Source organism: Artemia franciscana, chromosome 11 (genome assembly GCF_032884065.1).
Source record: "Artemia franciscana chromosome 11, ASM3288406v1, whole genome shotgun sequence".
Lineage (NCBI taxonomy): Eukaryota > Metazoa > Arthropoda > Branchiopoda > Anostraca > Artemiidae > Artemia > Artemia franciscana.
In genome coordinates, this window is record NC_088873.1 from 22,911,122 (window position 1) to 22,931,649 (window position 20,528).

Consider the following 20,528-nt stretch of genomic DNA (forward strand, 5'->3'; position numbering starts at 1 on the left):
TGAACTAACCAAGAGACAATATTTGCATCATAATACTAATGCTTCTACTCCTACAATTAACACTACTGCTACTATTATTATTACAGCTACTAAAGCTAAGACTATTACAATTAACTCTACTCCTGCTACTACTACTACTATAACTACTGGTGCTACTACTACTAATAATAAACCTTGTTATTAAGGCGAAAACTTAGGGCAATATTGTAACTGTATTGAAATAAATCGAAACACACTATGCCCACCACATGGGTTGGCACGAGGACGTATCAGCAATGCTTCAGGACAGGTTTTATGGTATTAAGTTAAAAATTTCATCGTGTGTTGAAAATGATGTTTAAAAAAAGGGGCTATGTTCATATTGCTACTACAACTTTTGCTACTACACAAGCTAAGGGTATTAAGGTGAAGCTTTCATGAAATATTTAGGCCGAACCTGAACTAAATGAAAACGAACTATGATCATGAAGATTGTCAATAGGGTGACAAAGCAATATCACAGTAACGGCTTACATTATTAAGTTAGACCTTTTAGGGTCAGTTATGACAGATTTTGAACTAGCCAGAAGACACTATGTGTATACTTTTGATACTACTTCTAAGGTTACTGTAACTAATGACACCAAGGGCATTAAGGGGGAGTTTCAATTAAACGAAAAAACAATACGCATGCAAGTCTTAAAAGAGGATATAAGCAATATCATAGGCAGCGCTGCTCTTTCATAGCAAGCGATATCATTGATATTTTAAAGGAGCAAATTTGATTGGAAATTCAAATTCTAGTACAATTTTAAGAGTCAAAAGGGATTGGAGGGTAATCAGCCCTCCTCTTTAGTTCATAATTTTCCTAGCACTTCCAATCAAAATTTAAGATAGCCATCTTGTTCAGGATAGCTAAACGGTCTTGTAACTGTATATCGACGGCTATTGCGTAGGTCAACTTCTTAAAGTTATGAAATTTGCCCATTATATTTAAAACTAAATGTTGCCTTAAGATAAAATCAAAAAGCAATGCGTGTATGCTGATTGCAAATAAGACATCTCAGCAGTATCCCAAGAACGACTGAGGGTATTATGTTCAAACTTTCAGGGCCACTTCTATTACTACTTTGCTCTTAAATTTAACTAAATCAAAAGAATATAAGTATATCCAAGCTGTCAAAGAGCATAGATAGAATTTTTTTGCGAATGGTATCAAGTTCTATTTTTCAGGTCAACTAGACCTATAAAACTAAATTAAACACGACTATTTGTGTCCAAAATTTTAAAAGGGTGTATGTTGATAACGCTTGTTGAAAAATTTTCTCTGGCATAAAAATAGCAGGCCAAACTATAAATTCTTAAGGAAAAACCAAAAAGACAACTATTATTTTTTTTTCCCTGAAAAGACTATGTCAGTATAAAACGAACTGAAATTAATTTTTTAAAAACTTTTTCCACAAAATAAGTTTTTCAAAGAAAAGTAAAGAACTCCATCAAACCAAAGATGAACACCCCTATGCCTTCCCAAGGCCAGAAGATAATTTGCACTTTACTGAATTTTTTTTTTTATGTTTTCACTTTTATAGCTTAAACAATCAAATATTATTAACATTTTAAGGAATAAATATCAGCATATGTATATAAAACTGACAATGCACATTCATTTGTATTTTTTCAGTAAAGTGCAAATTATCTTTTGGCCTTGGGAAGGCATAAGGGTTTTGAGCCCTACTCGTGTTGATTTCTACTCGCTTTGATTTTGACTCGGTTATTTATTGTAATTTCTGTTCGTTTTGGGTTTCATTTATTTATCGATGCTGATTTGTGGTAGTTTGAAGCTTGGTAGATTATTTGATTTTATTTTGCTCATTTTTGGTTCAACGCAGTTCCTTACTTTTCTTTAAAAAACTTATTGTGTGGAAAAAGTTTTTTTTAAAATTAATCAGCATAAAAAGCCGATCGTTTTGATGTATCTATTGTTATCAAAATTCTGTTTTTTTTTTAGAGTTTCGGTTAATTTAGCCAAGTTGCTCCTTACTTACGTTCATTACCACGATCTGTTTCATATCTGTATACCTGAAATTGAATCTTCTTTGTTACAACGTTCATACTTTCAACTCAGGTCAAATTTATTACTATTTTTATTATTATTATTTTTACTTTATTCTTTAGATATTTTATGGTGCCTGGGACGTCATGGGTGTCCAGTATGCAACTAGGAATTTGCAGAGTTCAACCGTAAGGTTTTATGCATCTATTGCGCCTTCCCTCAAGGAACATACAGATGGCATAACAACCCTTCGCAGGTAGACCATTAAAAAATAAACGCGAAGCAGCGTACATTTGAATTTTTGTTTTCCATTGCAAAATATGAGATGTGCTGGCGATATTACAATAACTAATAACCTTTTGCGTCAAGTCTCTATGCAAAGTTAGAGATTAATTTTCAGAAAACTTCCACTTTCGATCAAGTTTTTCTCAAATAGGATTGTTCTATAACTGTTGAACGTCAATATCTGATTCTCACCTTGTTCACTATCACTGCCATAGGCGCACATTAAAGACGTAAGACCTCCGAGGGCTGCAGCCACTGTTTTTCCTTCGACAGTACTATTTTCTTCTTCCTCATCATCTGATATATGAATCTCATTTAAGTCTATAACTGATTGATTACGTTTAAATTGCGTGAGCCATGTTGCTGTTCCGCAAAAAGGAGGCAATTTCCCTTTTGTTTCTTCATTTTCATCATCACTCATCACATCACAACGCCTATTTTCACTATCCGAAAAATCTTCTTTGTATTCAAATGGATTTTTTAGGATAACCTTTTTAACCGCCTTTTGCTGACGCTTCCGCTTCTTTGAGGGAAGTTTATTGGCTTGCTTACTTTCAAAACAACGCTGTTTTGGATTGTAACGATGATCTGAAATAAACAAGCGTAACTATAGGCAAATTAGTAATAGTAACTACATATTTTTAAAGACAAAGTATGTTTATAATCTCCCATTGAATTTTTCTATCCCAGTTGCGCATCCTTTTAGGGATGCGCAACTTCTTCTTTTACAACTTCTTCCTTTTAGGGGAGAAAGTTTATTTTGTCGCACCAAATCAATTCGTGTTTTGGTCCACTGGAGGAGGAGACACAGATGTCTTCAATTCCCACTAAATTGTTGGGCAATTAACGAACCTTGTATCGTTATAGCTCTCCAAAAATAAAACTACATACACTGTTTTTTCGGTTCGGAGCTCGTTATTGTATTGTATTTTGGTACTCTACGAGCAACATAAAAATGAATAAGCTGAATCAAGTTTTATATGCAAGGCGATCCTAACGGTATAACGAAACGATATAGTACACGGCTAAAGCACTGATATTGTAATACATATGATCTTTCAAAGAAAAGAAGAGCGACAATGAAAATATTAAAGAATAACTAGAATACTTGCAACTTCCACTTTTGTTTTCCATTTTTCAACTTTTTTTTATAATCAGCGGTGTACGATCCCACTACGAAGCTGATTTGATGTCACTACCGTACCTCAAAATACATGCGGGAAACCTGTTCATTGTTTTTTCGTTTCCTTGAAATTTCCAATTTCAGCAACAGAGAAATATAGAATTTTTAGACAATCAAAGTTTTAGTATTTTTCCACATGGAATCCTTTTTTTGTGTCGAATTTGAAAGTTACTTAAGCATTCTATTTTCTGGGACCACATTTAATGAAATGTCAGTCATTTTTAATAATTTAAACATGAACAGTTTATGATGCACATCATATTAAATCAGAGGCAGATCATTGTTCCACTCTCCTATTGCTTAATGCATAGTATCTCTGCAAAGCCCTTGCAAACTCTTCTCCACTGATGAAAATATGACAAGTACACGTTCAAATGCATAGGAATCCGTATTTTCGATTCAGGACACATGCAAGAGGCCCAATGAGATTTTCTCCTCATTCTATCTTCCGAAGTATGTACATCTTTGATTACATTCCTTTTTCATAATAGCCATTTTTATAAGCAATAAAAATCTTTATTATATGTACACAGCCTTACCATAAAAAATGCAGCTACAAACTTGTTTTTTTGGGTAATCAGTATTTTGATGAATCCATCTATCCCATTTAATTAACATCTATTTTCTAAGTAATTTCTATAGCCATAACTCATTTACGAAAGATTAGAATTACCAACAAAATTAAACGGATCTTAATTAGATACAATTGATATCTTAAGTAAAACATTGACTTCCTCAAGCTAGCTTTATACATATATGTTTGTTCCGGTAAAACTAGTAGTATTATGCAAGAAAGCAGATTCTTGTAGGATACCAGCCTTCCTTTATGAATGAACGCTCATGTTACGAATAAAAGAAGCAAAATAAAATTAAATAGCTAAAATAAAATATTCTGTTTAACGGTTCTCGTCGCCAGGGATTGCAATGATGTCCTTTGCAATTTTCCAATCAACTCCACTCCAAAAATGACACCCATAACCGGCACCTTACGATTCCATACATCACTCACATGAAGAGCTAATTTACAAAAGATTCGTGATAGTTAAAATTGACCCTCCTTTAAAAATAGTCCACACTCGTTCTTTTCTATGTGAATACCCTATTGAAGAAAAAAAGAAGACATCAAAATAATATTTATGTTAACCTGAAAAGTACCATATTCAGATTAGTGTAAATTGGGGAACTTTTTTGACCGTGGTTTTTACTCTTTACTAGGTTGCAGCTACTGCTGCAATTATGATTTTGAAAAATTTATCTTCGTAGTTAAAAATGTTCTCACTAGAATTTTCATCACTAGATAATTTCTTTGAAAACGCGTTTTGTGAATTTTAATTATTCAGGGTTACTTTGACAATGACAATAAAAAGCGGTTTTATCAAATTAGTGTCAATAGGGAATTTTCTTTTATCGCGAGGCAGTTTTGCTGAAAGAAACATGGTTCTTTACAAGTTTGCATCAACTGCAGCAACCGAGCAAGGAAAAAAAACGGAAGATATAACAGTTATGCCCATAGTTTATAAAGAAATTACAAAAGTAAAATCACAAAATAAAAGAGATTATTCCTTCAGAATTTCAATACAAAATTATACACCGTATTCTTACCTGGTCCTTTTCTTTGGCCAAGAGTTGGTCTTGTTTTCGCCAAATCTTCCCCTCTCTTTTTTCTTTCAGCCCTTGATGCAATTTTTTCAGCAATAACTTTGGCTGTTGGGTAATTCCTAAAATCAAATAAAATTATTTAATGCTTAATTTACTAACTTTAGAAAAATATAGATTCAAACCAAGGATTGATGTTCCACAATACAATGGTGTTCTGAGACACAGATGCAAGATCTTACTCGTACTATGTCTAACACATTCTAATGTACAATTGAAGTAAAAATATTTGAAACCTCTCTTAAGTTAATAAAGTCTTCTATCCGCTGACATTTCCTCCAAGGAACTTGGATTAAAATCCAAGGAACTTTTCGTTATGCCAATCATGGAGAGGAGCACAATGTTCCAATTTTCGTCTTTTTTGAGGGGGTGGGGTGTAGCTACGGAAAGGCTATTTGAAAAGCCAGTTTAAATAAATATAAGCGAGGCTGGCGACAAGATAGAGATAAGATTTTATTTTCACCAAAATTTTCATGGCACTGCCAAATTTCTTATGGTATAGTCACATTAAAGGGCGACGCAAAATAAAAAACAAAACAAAGAAAAAAAACACATCAATCCTCCTGATTTTCGTTATACATTTTTACAAAGCTAGGTATAAAACTCTTCACTAACCGCTGGTGGGCACAGCGTACCGGCTGAAGTTTGTCAACAGGCACTGCCACCCTGCGCGGGAGTCGTTTTGTTGTGGATTGAGGGGGGAAAGGGTTTTGTGGATTGGGTGGATCAAAGATTTTCGTCCGAAATCCATGCAGAGTTTCTCTCTTCTTTTTTCCAGAGTTTGTATTTTAAACTTTGTCAGCAGCTCTTCATACAAAATTTCTGCCTGCTTCGAAACTATCATTAGAGCTCTTTTCTGAACTCTTTCGAGCCTGGCGCTTTGCTCAGCCGTCAGTCCAAAATGCCATACAGGAGCTGCATATTCCAGAATTGGGCGAATAAAAGATGTAAATATTCAGAGGAGGCAATCTGGAGGGGCGCTATGTTTCGATATAAGCTTAAGCATCTGCAGCCCAGCATTACCCCATTTTACTAGACTAGTTGTGTTTGCTTCCCATTTTAAATCACTGGTTATAATAACTCCCAACAGTTTAATCTTACTGACTTTAAGAGAATCAGAGATAGTTGGTCAGAAATTAGGTTCAGAAGAATTTAAAAATGAAATAGTTAAAATAGAAGATTTACTGTCATTTACTGTCATATTTGAATCGGAAGCTTTAGTCTTCACATTATCAATTAAAATTTGGGCTTTGCTACATTCATTTGCTTCACAAATTTCTCCAAGGGTAAGGTCATCAACATATTTCCAAGGGACTTCACAGTCATTAGCAATATTATTAATCATAACTAGAAACAGAATAGGACCCAGAGTGGTACCTTGAGGTACACCACAAAAAACTGGCTCAGGTTCAGAGAAAGACTTCTTATATTTTAAAATTTGGAACCTATTTATTAAAAAACTCTGAATGATTTTCACAACAACAGGGTTCACCCTAAAATCAATTAAAGCTTAGATATTAAACTGTTATGATCAATCAGATCGAAACCCTTTTTAAAATCAATTGTTATTAAGTTTAGCCATTTACCAGGCTCATCAACATGCTTAAGAATAAAATGTAAAAGACTGACTAGATCATGGGATGTTGATGTATTCTTTCTGTTACCGTACTGATGAGGAAATTTGCTACAAAGCTTTCGCACATTTTGCTGAACAAGGGGGTCAAAGTGATTGGTCTTACGCCGTCGAAATTGAGTTCAGTATCTTTTTTAGGGATTGGAGTAACATACCCCATTTTCCATATCTGAGGGTAAACTAAAGAAGTTGAAATGCAATTAAAAAGTTGCGTTAGTGGCTTAGTTAATTTGTCAGGAAATGCTTTTATAAGTTCAATCGGAATATCAATGGGAGTTATACTAGTTCGTTTAAGTTTCTTTATTTTACTAAAAACTTGACCCTCACCTCAGAGAGCAGGGATGTTTTGTACAATAGTGGCAAGTTGTTTATTTAATGAATAGTCTGTAGTTTCAGGGGGAACATCATGATTAAAGTCAACATTTTTGACTGCTTAATACTGATTTTCTTGACTGTATTATAACACTATTTCGGTCTGGCTTTAAAGAGTTCACTTACTTAATTATGGTTATATTGGGCTGAAGCTTTCCGAATCTGCCTCTTTATATATTTCCTTAGTAGGTTAGCTTCTCCAATTTTTCCTTGGCGGACAATCTTAATTTTTGTCGGATTAAACTTTTTATTGCATCATTTATATACGGTTTGTCATTAGAACATCTTTTCTTTTTCACCTCTGGAAAATGAAGCAAAGAATTTTTAATAAGTTTTTCTTGGAAAAGTTCGGCTTTCTTATTCGATTCGTCGGAAGCGAATATATCTTCCCACTGCTCTTCTGAAAGCCATGTTTCAAAATTAATCAGACTACTGTCAGTAATTGGTCGATACTTAAGTACATCAAATTTTCACTTACGGATATGATCTTGCATCGGATTTAGCGAAAGCGTAAAATGGTAACTCCCCCTACACCAAGTGGGAGGAGGGAATTGGGTCTTTGATAGAATTCATGTATGTTAGTACAAATAATGTCACGGGAAGTACCACATTTTGTGGCTGAGATACAAACAATTTGTTTTAAATTAGCTTCTCGACAAAGATGATTTGTATTTAGTTCATTTCTGTCACCGATACAGTCTCCATCAGTCTCCAAGGCCAGCCATCGAAGTCGGCGATCTTCCCACTGATCAATTTAACACCTCAGAAATAAGAAGCACGATGAACAGGCTGAAGAGCAATAATACCTCTGGTGTGAGCGGCATAAGTTCAAAGTTGCTGAAATACGCGGCCCAGCCTTGCTCATTCATCTACAGACTCTCTTTTCTGTTGTGTGGGAAACGGAGGTCCATTCCGGAATATTGGCCAAGAGGAATCATCATCCACTTTTGGAAGAGGAAAGGCAGACGAAGTGACTATGCCAATTACCGGGGAATAACCCTTCTCACAGTACCTGGCGAACTCTCCTCAATGGTGCTTCTGGATCGTTGCCGAAACATTATCTGCCAAATCCAATGACCAGAACAAGCCAGTTTTCTGCTAGAGCAATCGACCATAGAGCAAATATTCACAGTCCCTCAAGTAGTCAATAAAATCAGAGAGTTTCGACAGAAAGCATTCATCGCCTTTGTCGACTTCCGAGCTGCCTTCGATTCAATCGACCGGGATGCCCTGTGGAGCATCTTGAATTCCATCGACCTGCCAGATAAGTACTGCAGACTCTTAGAAGCACTCCATCGCGAAACAGAGAGCTGCGTCCAAGTCAACAGCTGATGAAGCCCGTTCTTACAAATTTGTACAGGCGGTCGGCAAGGTGGTGCAATTGCGCCCAAACTGTTGAATGTCATCATAGACCATGGCGAAGACGACCTCAAGGCTTGGATTTGGACTTAAATTTGGCAATTGCATCCTCTCGGACGCTGACTTTACCAGAGACCTGGTGCTCCTGGCGAAATCCATGGACCAACTGGTGGAAGAACTTCACATCCTACAAGAAGAAGCTGCGAAAGTAGGACTACAGGTCATCTGGGACAAAACCAAGATTATGGTCGTTGATCCATCCTCTACCCTCGCCAACCCTCCTGTGGTCCTGGACCAAACAACTGTTGTTGATGTAGTTCAGCAGTTCACGTACTTGGGCTCTATCATTGCTGCTGACGGCTAACTCCTCCCTGAACTAAAAGAAAAAATAGCCAAACCTGGCCAGCCACAATCATAGCTCTCAATACCGTATATGTATTCCGGACGAAAAGCCTTAGGAGGATAGAAGGTCTGATATGGTTCGACTTCGTCAGCAACGAGAAGTTACTACTGACAGCACAGCAGACACTGTTTTCCATCCAAATTGAAGAGCACACTACGATGGTACAGTCATCTCCTTAGAATGCCATCACACCTACCTGCGAAAATCGTGCTGGACTTTAACCCCACAGAAGCCACCTGGAAACGACCCCGCAGCAGACCGAAACATCGATGGTCTGGTAGTCTTTCAAAATACTTGAAATAGTCTTTCAAAATGCTGAGCCACACCCAGCAGGAGACATAAATCAAAGTAAATAAGTCAAGTCGTCACTGGTAAGTAGGATCCAAGTATTTGAATGCTTAGATTGGAGGTAATCAAGCGACGCATGGAGTTTTTCGAAGAAATCTTTACGTTTTTCCGATTTTTGGCCGGGTGAATAATAAAAACAACGAACAATGATATTAATTAATGGACGTGGTAGAACTTTCGATTTAACTTCAATCCAAATTATTTCATCATGCTCATTTATTCCTGGAACATTTACTACCCTTGGCGACAAATCATAAGGAAAAAAATTCATTACCCCTCCACTCTTTTTACCAACCAAGGCAATGATCATACGGGCGGAGTTTAATACACTCATTAAAATAAGCCATCTTCAGAGTATCCAGGTCTTGGGACTGAACTTCGGTCATACAAATTAAATCTGATGCTAACTTATCCACCGTAAATTCAAGCTCAATAAGTTTTTCAAAATTAAGGTTTTCTGTGTTACTTAATAACAACCTAGGGAAACGGTAACGTAATTTACTATTCTTGTATTTACTATTATGAGTACTAGAAACGTCCGTTTTATCTGGCAAGCGGTTTGAAAAAGGAGTTTGAGGTCGAGGATGTCTATGGACACTTTCTGGGAGTGGCTAGGGTTTATCATATTTAGTAGGGATGGGGGTACTATTGGTAGGCTCAAGATCAATTTGCCTAGCAGTAGGGTGACCAGAAGGAGAAACTAGGAGCTTTCAAATCCCAGCAATAGGAGTAATAGCATCTCTGCACACTATATCAATTGAGGGCTTGAAAGAAGGGGGATAAATCTACTGAAAGTGAGGATAAATACTTGGGGGAAAATCTGAGGAAAAAAGACGGCGGGGGTGATCAAAGGGGTAAACCGATGCTTCTTGTGCCAGCGCCAGTTTCCATCGCGATTTGATTTTTGGCACATTCAATAACTGATTTATGTCGATTACTAGAGTGAAATGAAGCCACCAAAATAGGCTCAGGGAAGTTTGTGTACCGAGACTGACCACGGAACCGACTCAGGGATCGACTTGGAAAGTTTAGGCCCAAGGGCACTTAACGGTGGCATGGGACCGATGGGGACATAGCCTGGCCCATGGCCAAGGCAGCTTTTCTGTTTTTTGTCATTCTGTTGAATTTAAATTCCTTTGTTGGATCGAAGACCTAGAAGCATGGGCCAAATCACAAGCACTTTTACAAGCACTAATAATCGAAAGAATAGGTACCATTTTTGCAACATCCTGGGATAAAATGCCTACAGATATGTAGATACTGACATCGATTTTTTTCTACGAAAACCACCCTCGAAAAACCTGCATATAATATTAAGTTCTTTATTCGTAAAGGACTTAAGCCTAAATTTTTGTTGAAGTATTTTCTCGAAAACAATTAGCAGTTCATCTTCAGTCCGTTGAAGGTCATGAGACTTATTCTCGTCAGTTACATTTACGTCAGCTAATTTAACGCTTTCCTGAACCTTGTCATTAAGGATCATTCTCGAACTGCATGTACTTTTTACGTTACTCAATGAGTTACAAATCTGACCGCTCGGGACTTGTATAGAATTATTCATTTGAGAGCTAAATGGAGACAAGCATAATTCTACGGATGGCACAGGAGAAAGGATTCGCAACTGATTTAACTGCATCATTAGGGTTTCAATAGTTGCTGTTTTTTGTCAGTTAAGTTCTGGAAGTTAGGCATATCAGATTTGAGTGATTCGGTGGCATATCATAGTGGTAATAGTTCATTTGGAATAGCTGAGATTTGAGTGATATGTTGACTAAAGCTGAGATTTTACTAACGTGTTCAGAACAATTCGACATGGGTTTGGATCCTTGCTGCTGGGTCTAGTTACTGTCTTAGTTTGGGGATTAGAAGTCCTTAGTGTGACTATGGGTGTGTTTTTGATAAAGGATGTAGGGCTAGGGCCTGCTCGTGGCGTAACTTCGCATGGAATTTTCATACCGCTAGTAATTGAAGGTGAAGTGGGGAAGTCACAATTTAAGCACAACCATACCGGTAGTTTCTCTCTTGCTCCTAGCATGATTCTTGCACACTTAGGATACCACCATTGACTACATTTAGTTCACTGAACTGTCCTGCCAGTTGCTGGGTTTCTACACTCGGGACAGTAATATTTAGGCATAATTAACTTGGAAAGACTAGGTTCTGTGCACTAGGCTGATAGGGAGGAGGGCTACCTAGGACCTGACCAACCCGTCTTCAAACAGAGGTAAAAACCACAGAAATTCTCTACCTGTTGCGCGGTGGTTCAATGTCCAAAATATCCATCATGTTCATACTTATAAACCAAAATTATAGATTAAACATACAAATGTCAAACAACGCTACTAGGCGTAAATAAAATAGAAATCAAACAGCAGCTCTTTGTACGCAAGTCAGATGAAGGCTGGACATTCATATTATAATCACATTATGAGCATTCATATTATACCAATTCTGAATAAAATTATATAATTCAGTGATTCCTTTTCAACTCCCAATAATGTAAGTGAATTCAGAAAACTTCATGCACAACCTACATATGAAGTGGAATGATTTATTCTCTCAAGGTGTTAAGTCCTGAACCCTTCATTTTGTAATAATCATACTGATCTTCTTCAAATTGTAGACAACTTTCTCTAATTAAAAACTAACAAAAATTATTACTTTTCATTGTAATTTGAATTCATTTTCTTTGAGAATTAGAAAACAATCGTTAGAATTGTAATTTGGTAATGAAACTTGGCTTCATTATTCGTTTGATTGTAAAATGTATGGAAATGAAAGAATTGAAATACGAATAAAATTCGAAGGTTTTTCAGATTCTAATACACTTAATACTAAGGCTATTTTAAATACCAAAGAAACCCAGCACACACATTTAGGATAAAAAAAAAATTAAAGACTGGATATTGTACAAAGTTTTTTTCTCTCTTTTTCCTTCTTTCAACTTTTTTTCTTCTTTTTTCTCTGTCTATTTCTTCTTTTTTTAATTCCATAAGCTATTCTACAAATTGCTATTCTACAATTGCAAATTGCATTCTATCTTTTGTATTTCAGCTTATACTTGAAATACAGTTGAGATACACATGGAGTCAATTGCAATGGTTGAATACAAAATGTAAATCATTGACATAACCAAGGAACAAAGCCCATTCCAAGACGAGAAGCAAGTAAATTTGCTGAAGAAAATAAATACCAAAAATACAACCCTTTGAAGGTGATTACAGCTCTTTAGTTTTTCCTAGTTACACTGCTAATTATAAGGGACTTTAACTTCCTAACCTATAATTGTTTTTTTGAGAATGTTTTTCATAACTAGTTTCAAAGCCTGAAATTTAGACAGAGCAAATTGTTGAGGCCAACGGTTGTGTTGGAGACATTCCCAACACCAACTTGATTAGGTAAAAATTGGTAAATTAAAGTCTTCTAAATGATATCAATATCATAAAAAAGATCCATATCTTCGGATTCAGAATCAGGAATTTTAATGGAATCAAGATATTTAGTGCAATAAGGATTAGTTTTATAATCAGAGAAAAGTCCAGCATTATCCTGTCACTAGTAAAAAGGTTTCTCATCACCAACCTTAGAGATGTCTAAGACATTAAATAACAAAGAATTAAAACTAAATCGTATAAAGAGAGTTTTTAATTAAACGAAAATTTTTATTTCATTCAAAATTTAACCATAATTAAAAAAAAATTATCTTGTATATGAATTTGTTTTCAAAAAGGCAAAGTGAAGAAGATTGGACAAAAATTCTTCTTTTAATAGACTGATTTCCGAAAATAATCTGTAACAATGACTTACTTTTGCCTATCTGCTTTCCATTTTTGAATGTCTTCTGGTGTATTGATTCCCATTACTTTACTTGCAAGTCCACTTTCATGCTGCATTTCAATATGTTTTTGCACAATTTTGGGGTGTGCAAAAAATGTACATCCATCAATTTTGCAGTGTATATGCTCACGATTATGTTCTGCAAGTTGATTTTCAAACTTAAAACCTCTATCACATCTGTCACAATAATATTTATCAAACTTGTCATCAACCTTAAGATACTGTTCATAGCCTTTGCTATAAGGATTGAACCTACCATATGGCTGCTTTGGGTTTTTACTACTCCTATTGCCTCTTTGAAAATTCCGTGCTTGGTAATTCTGGTGACTTGAAATTGGAGAGTTCCACTGTCTTTCTTCTATTATTTCAGACCAGATAGTATTTGTCTTGAAGGTGCTCTTTTTGTGCTCGACAACAAATTCATCTTGATCAGAACATTGGCCTTCTTCATAATCCTCCATAACACTGATCTATAAGCAGATAGGGATACAAAATTGAATAAAATTACTAAATAGAAAATTAAATAATAAAACAAAATTATATATTGAATGAAAAAACAAAATTTTTCCACTTAAAGTAAGAATAATGAAAACTTTAAACGAACAGAAATTATTACGTATATGAAGGGAGATACAACCTCCTCAACACTTCGCTCTTTACGCTAAAGTTTTTTAGTACCTTTGAAAAGGCTTCTTGTTGCTCTAATTAAACGGTCCTTATGTTTCAAGCCATAGCAGTTTGGCCATTTAATAGCCAAACGTCTATATAATGGGACCATTTAACTTCGCCATAGCCAGTCCCAAGCCCGTGTTGAGAAAGGAGGAGGGGGCCAGGACTATGGGCTAGCCATCCATTCCCTGGATAAATTAATGGTTAAAGAAACATCAGTGATAAATAACCTGGACTTCTCAATGATGAAAAATACTGCATGCCCACGGACTGATTTTACGACTGCAAAAAATACCTATGCCTATGAATGCAAGGACATTGCGAGAGGATAGTACACTTGATGAACTTGTCGAGCAGGCATTGAAACTTAAGCTGGACATCCTTGCTACAAGCAAGGTTCGTCCCCTCAGCATCAGGACAGGAATACAGAAAGGATATGAATTCCTTTTCTCTGGACAGGATGACCACCACCGTGATGGAGTCAGTCTACTTTTGAACACAAAAGCTTCCAAAGCTTTACTAGAATGGAAACCATTCAACAGCCGTATCTTCACAGCCAGGTTTGCTTTCCTACACGCTAAAATGATACTGGTTTCAGTCTATGCTCAGATAAATGACGCAAACAGCGATATCAAAGATAAATTGTACCGTACCTTGAAAGATGTCATAAAAGAGCTGCACCTCAGCATGACATAATGTGTGTTCTTGGAGACTTTAATGCGAAAGTTGGTGACAACACAGAATACACACACAGCATTATTGGGAGGCATGGCGTCAGTAACCTAAATGAAAACGTCTCCCTGTTGATCAACCTAGCTATTGAACACGTGTTGTTGATAAACGGAACGTTATTTCCACATAAGAACATTCACAAATACACTTGGACGTCCCCAGACCACAGAATAGAAAATTAGATCGATTATATGGAGTAAAGCTCGAAGTAGAAGTCCCTTGGATGTAAGAACCATGAGAAGAGCTGACTTAGGTTCAGACCATGAATGAGTTATCACCAAGGTCCAGATCAAACTTAGCTCAGAAACGAAATAGACAAACTCAGACAATTTTTGATGTGGACAAGCTGAACAAAGCAGAAACGAAAAGAAAGTTCTATCTATCTCTCAAAAATCGCTTTGAAGTACTGGGAAGTCACAACACCGAAGACGCAGGAAGCATTGAATTAATATGGTCTGTACTCTCGTCTGCCTATACAGAATCTGCAGAAGAGATCCTAGGCATCTGAAAGAGACTTAAAGAGAGATGAATTTCTGATGAAACATGGATGACCATAGCTGAACGCACTGCCTTAAAGAGACAGAAGAATAGCGCACAAGGCGATCATCAAGGCATTTGGCTCACCCTTTTCAGAACCGTCTGGGAAACAGAAGGAGTTCCCAAAGACTGGAGCAAAGGCATTATAGTAAAACTATTTAAAGAAAGGAGATGCCCAGTCTTGTGGAAACTGGAGAGGGATCGCCTACTAAATAGAATCATCAATCAGATCGACCAAAACTTCTGCAAGGAACAAAGTGGCTTTAGACCTAGGAGAGCTTGCGCTGACCTTATCTTCATTATGCAAAATGCTGATAAAAGAGAGCAATGAACAGAGCAGGATATTGCTGATATTATTCAGAGACTTCGAAAAAACAGTGGGATTTTATCCCACTAGCCTATAGCTCCCCAGAGAAGATAGTAAATATGATCATGGCAATGTACATAAATATGATCATGGCCATGTACAAAGAAACAGAATGCTGCGTTCGTACCAGTAGGCCTACTAGTGACACAAGATGGTTCAAAATCGCTTCGGGGGTTAAGCAGGGATGTGTGCTGTCTCCCCTCCTTTCATCATTGTCATCACTTTCATCTTCCGAAATACAAACGGCAAAGAAGTAAGAATTAGCAACTCAAAACAACTGTCAGATATAGAATTTGCTGATGACCTAACCCTCCTAGATGAAGACAAGGCTAGCCTGCAAGAATTCTTTAACAGTGCAATAGACCAAGCCGAAAAAGAGGGACTAAACATTAACGTAAAGAAGACGAAATGTATGGCTGTTTTCACCAACCAACCTCTCGAGATCTTCCATAAGGACGAAAGAGTCAAGCAAGTGTCATGCTTTCGATACCTTGGCAACATTGTTAAAGAGAGAGGCAAAATAGTTAAAGAGATCCATAACAGAAGTCGGTGGTACCGAGTCACCAACGAACAAATACGAACCCACACTATGCTACCATCCATCACAGAAATAATCAAGTATAGGGTGCTTTCTTGGTCATGTACTATGCATGCCAGACAGTAGACAATTGAAAATGATGTTCCAAGGGAATCCAAGGGGCTCAAGACGCAGATGCAGGTTGAAGAATACTCTGCGCTGGACATAAAAAAAAGACCAAGCAACAATAAACACTGCTGCTGTACCAGACTGGGCGGATGTATTAGCTACTACCCAGCTTCGAGAAGAATGGCGGAGTCTCACTGTTGCCCTATGGCGTTGGAGGAACTAAGGTCTAAGGTACGTTTCAGGACTCATTCTTAAAGAATTTGGACAAAATTCAAACTTCAACGTAAAGCGCAAGGTGTCGAGGACAGGCCAACTCCCTTCTGTCCGTTTTAAGTTTTAATGTTGCTCTAACTTTCAGTTGAAAAAAACTCATTTGCTGAAACAGAAGAAGAAGGTGAATCTGCCGTACTAGATACAGAATAACCAATGGTATCAACCTTCTGAACATTGGGGAAGTTAAAGTCACCAATGATTATTAAATCAGCTGTACTTTTTAGCAACGTTGAGGAGGCCAGTTGTTACTGTTTTGTTGTTTTTTTAGCAGGACCTCAACTAGTCCAGTAAAATCAATCAATCAATTTATTAATACTAAAAGAAAAACTATTACAAAAGTAAAGCGGTTACTAGGCCCAATAAGCTGAAAACAATAAGATGAAAGATGATGATGAGAAGATGATCATCAAGAAGATGATGAGAAAATCAACTCATCATCCATTGAAGTGCATTTTGGATTCAAAAAGTTTATTTGAAAGTGAGTCGACATTACCGGAAACAATGCATGGAGTATTATTTCCATAAGACACATGTCACAGCTGATGAGGAAAGATAGATGCTGTAGAAGCTTGCCTGGAAACTGCAGCGATTAAGCTGGAGTCACTTCAGTTTGGACTGTTGCACAGCTAAGTTCATTAGATGGCATGCTGTATCTATTTTCAATGGATCATATGCTTAAAATATTGTAAGATACTTCAATTAAACCTGCACAAAACTGAAGAAGAAAACTTTGGTTAGATAAGGCTATTTACAAAAGGTAAGAAACAAGCTGCTAGATCTCTAGGGGAGATGTGGGTACCCTAGGACATTTTCAAGTGCATGTCCAATATCTGGAGAACGCTTTGGCCAAATCGCCTGATTCTGCTACTCACTTAAGTGGAATTGCTTGGGCTTTCTCCCAGATTTTTGTAGATTATTTTCTTAATCTATCTTTTTGGTACCAATGATTTTCCGAACCCCCCTCTTCTGTCCCAGAGTACCCTGACCCCAAGGTACTCTGGGACACGGTTAAGGGTACTCTGGGACACAGTGCACTTAATGATCAAATTTCATTTATTACAAACCTATAGTCAACTTCAATGAAAATAAAAACATAATAAAAAAACTTGTAACATTATTCATTCAACGGGGAACTGCGAAAGGTCAATATCAAAAGTCAGGGCTTTCACAGCCCGTTCTGTGCCTCCACTAAGATTCGGTCTTGGTAGGCGTAACTCGATCTCATCTGTCGTGATAAAGGCTTCGTCCTTTGGCTGTGGAAATACGAATTTCCACGTAGGGACTTTCCGTTTTAGGAAGTTCACACTGTACCCTTCCAGTTCAATCTCCAAGACTTCACCAGCATAATACTTTGAACTTTTCTTACTGACGTACCTAACCAGTACAAAATCGCTAGGCTTTATCTCCGTTGGTTCTTTCACAGTCTCTTCCATGTCACTCAGGTGCAAGGAATCATCAGTGTCAGCACAGAGCTCAACAGAAGCAGCATCACTACTGTCGCTAAAATCTAAAGCCACCTTTGCTTGATCTCTTTTTTTATCTTGCTTTCTTTTCGTTATCTTCTGTTTTTCATTTTCCTTTGCTTCTTCCTTCTTTTTTCTCTTCAGGTCTCTCTGCCTCTCTGTTTCAGAAATGGCATCCTTAACGGGGGTTGCAGTCAAAATCTTGGACTGGCCAGGCTTCCTTCCTCCTTTTTTTTCTGAATATCAATTTGACGTTTAGGAAGGGGAAGTATTTGATCGAGCAGAACACAGACTGAACCACCAGCACCCACTGACTCCCTGTCTGACAGCCCACTGTCCGCTTGCGTTGATGAGCTGCTCCCTGCGCCGACATTGATCTGCACTTCATCTGTCGGATCGCAGGGATTGCTGACAGGAGTCAGGGATGGAAGAAAGTCTGATTCTTCCTAGACATTGGGATTAAACGGATGGATTTCTGGTTTAGAAAAACCACTCATTATGTTGGTTGGGTTGAATGCTTTAGGGAAAGCAACCCCAAGAAGTTCAGAGATTTCGTATTCCGTGACTGGTCTTCCAGGATGGTTTCTTAGCCAGTTTTCAATAGCTTGGTAGAAATATGTTTTAAGTGGTGAATAGACGGTCACATCAAGGGGCTGCAGCCTGTTTGACGTGTGTGGAGGAAATGTCAGTATTTGCAACCCCATCTCTTTCGCAGCAGAAATGAAGCTGTAGCTCATGTGACTATCATGGTTGTCCATGAGAAGAAGGACTTGTTGCTCAGGAGAGCACCTTACGTACCTTTTAAAGTGCTCAAAGTAGCCAAGGAATAACTCGGTCGTCATCCATGCATTTCCGGGCTTTCCACTGGCGACAGCTTTTGTCCCTGGTGGTGCCCCATCTAAGAGTCTTTCAACAAAGCGGGTCCTTCCAAAGATAAGGTAAGGGGGAATGAAGCTTCTCATCGCATTGATAGTTCCAACCATTGTAACTAGTTTTCCTCTTTCCTGTGATGTAGTTGCTCCTAGCTGCTTTACACCTTTAGGGCAAAGTACCTTCGGGCATTTCTGTTGAACATTCGATAAGCCCGTCTCATCCATGTTGTAGGTGCGGTCAGCTGGAAAATGAAACTTCGACTGTAGCTCTTCAAGATGTTTATAGAATGTGTCAACTGCAGCACGGCTGAAACCAAGGTTGCGATGAAGGCTGGTGCTTTCCGGTCTCCTCAAGGAAATTCTTGTATGTCTCTCCATGAAACCTTTATACCAGTCTTCTCCTGCTGCTTCATTGTCATCCCATGATTTAGGGTATTTCAGGGTGTTCGCCTTGGCAAATTCCCAAGCTAATTTCTTTGTCCGTTTTTTCGTAAGTCCGTAGTTCATTCGTGATGAAAGTAGAATATAAGATTCGAGTGAATCTTCCATTTCAGAAGAGAATACTTTTTTCACATCATAGCGTGGTGTGAAGCGAAATGCAACTTTTTCTTCGTCTGCCAACGCGGAATATGCCTTACAGTACCGAGAAAGTGTCGATTTCTGAACAGCATGCAGTGTTGCTGCAGATCTCATTGGCATTCCATCTTTTAAGTGAGCCATTACAGCAGCCTTCATGTTTTCTTCGTCCAAGGCATAAAGAGAGGGATCAGACTTCCTCTTCCTCGGCATTCTGCAAAAAACGATACTTTTAGGAACGAAAAGCAAAGAACAGTTTTTATTATTGCCATGGCTAACACAGTTTGAAAGATTATCTGGTGTATATCAGGCAGTTCCGTCTCACAGCTTGACCTTTACATTACATTATCAGTTGTTGAAATGAGGGTACCCTGGGACACAATGGACAAAAAGTGTCCCAGGGTACCCAGGAACACGTGTCCCAGAGTACCTAAACAGGTAGCTCTCCACACAAACTTCATCTTCTGCCCCTAGATGGTAGTTCAGGTCAACCACTGAACAACATTTTGTAGCCTATAGAAAACTACTTCAGACAAAAAACATTCAATACCCTCCGACGAACTGTTCAAAAGATTTTTTGTAAAAACCAGGTCCTTTTTCTTACTCAAACACCCATAAAAAAACTCTTACCTAAAATCTCTGATGAAAATGTTTCTCGATTTCTTCAGGAAAACACATGCATACTTACTGATAGATGGCACGTCGTTCGTCATTCAGGCGGGATTTTTGAACAATTTTTTTTTCACAAAGGTACCATGTCTGACCCTTGTCCCATCTTCCCCACATCTCCCCTACTATGGAATTATTCAGGGATGGCTTAGGATAATAATCCAAATAGCAATGTTTTTTTTTTGTAAGCCTATCCTTTGAAAATATTGATGTCAGCAGGCACAGAAAAAAGAAACAAAGGAGAAGCAAGGTAATAAATAAAAGGAGACACATCACTGCTTTCCATGTGAAAAAAGTGATTTTTCTTGTTACCATACTTAAGACAGAGGACCATAATTTTCCTTAACGGGTTTTTTTTTATGGAGATTCTAATGGCGTAATTTTCAATTCATATCAACACCATTTTGTGCAGTTACAGTCTATTTTGAAATTTCCAATGACTGGTTTTTGCAGTAAACTTTCATCATTAAGATTCATCAAAATCATAGTTGTCATTCCTTAATCAGCTACAAATGGCGACTCTTCCTTTTAAATTTTTTTTTAATATAGGCACATTCTTAAATAGTTAATATGGAATAAGGTTTGTTCTTCATTAGGTTGCCTTAAAATTAAATAA

The 20,528-nt window shown here is 37.4% G+C and overlaps 3 protein-coding genes across 5 annotated transcripts in view; 1 reads left to right on the forward strand and 2 right to left on the reverse strand.

Moving 5' to 3' along the window:
* Nucleotides 1–20,528, reverse strand: part of LOC136032972 (FMR1-interacting protein NUFIP1-like) — a 34,776-nt gene that overhangs the window by 5,104 nt on the left and 9,144 nt on the right. For all 3 annotated transcript variants that reach the window (XM_065713474.1, XM_065713476.1, XM_065713475.1), the window contains exons 2-4: nucleotides 13,079–13,578; nucleotides 5,103–5,218; nucleotides 2,510–2,905 (exon numbers count right to left, since the gene is read on the reverse strand). In XM_065713474.1, coding sequence (XP_065569546.1) covers nucleotides 2,510–2,905; nucleotides 5,103–5,218; nucleotides 13,079–13,569 — 1,003 coding nt within the window. In that variant the 5' untranslated portion in view covers nucleotides 13,570–13,578. The remainder of the gene's footprint in view (nucleotides 1–2,509; nucleotides 2,906–5,102; nucleotides 5,219–13,078; nucleotides 13,579–20,528) is intronic.
* LOC136032570 (uncharacterized) lies at nucleotides 14,081–14,473 on the forward strand. The gene has a single exon (XM_065712840.1). It carries the CDS (start codon nucleotides 14,081–14,083, stop codon nucleotides 14,471–14,473), a length of 393 nt encoding a protein of 130 aa, XP_065568912.1.
* LOC136032571 (uncharacterized) lies at nucleotides 18,242–19,456 on the reverse strand. Its single transcript, XM_065712841.1, has one exon. The coding sequence runs from the start codon at nucleotides 19,454–19,456 to the stop codon at nucleotides 18,242–18,244; it is 1,215 nt and encodes a 404-aa protein (XP_065568913.1).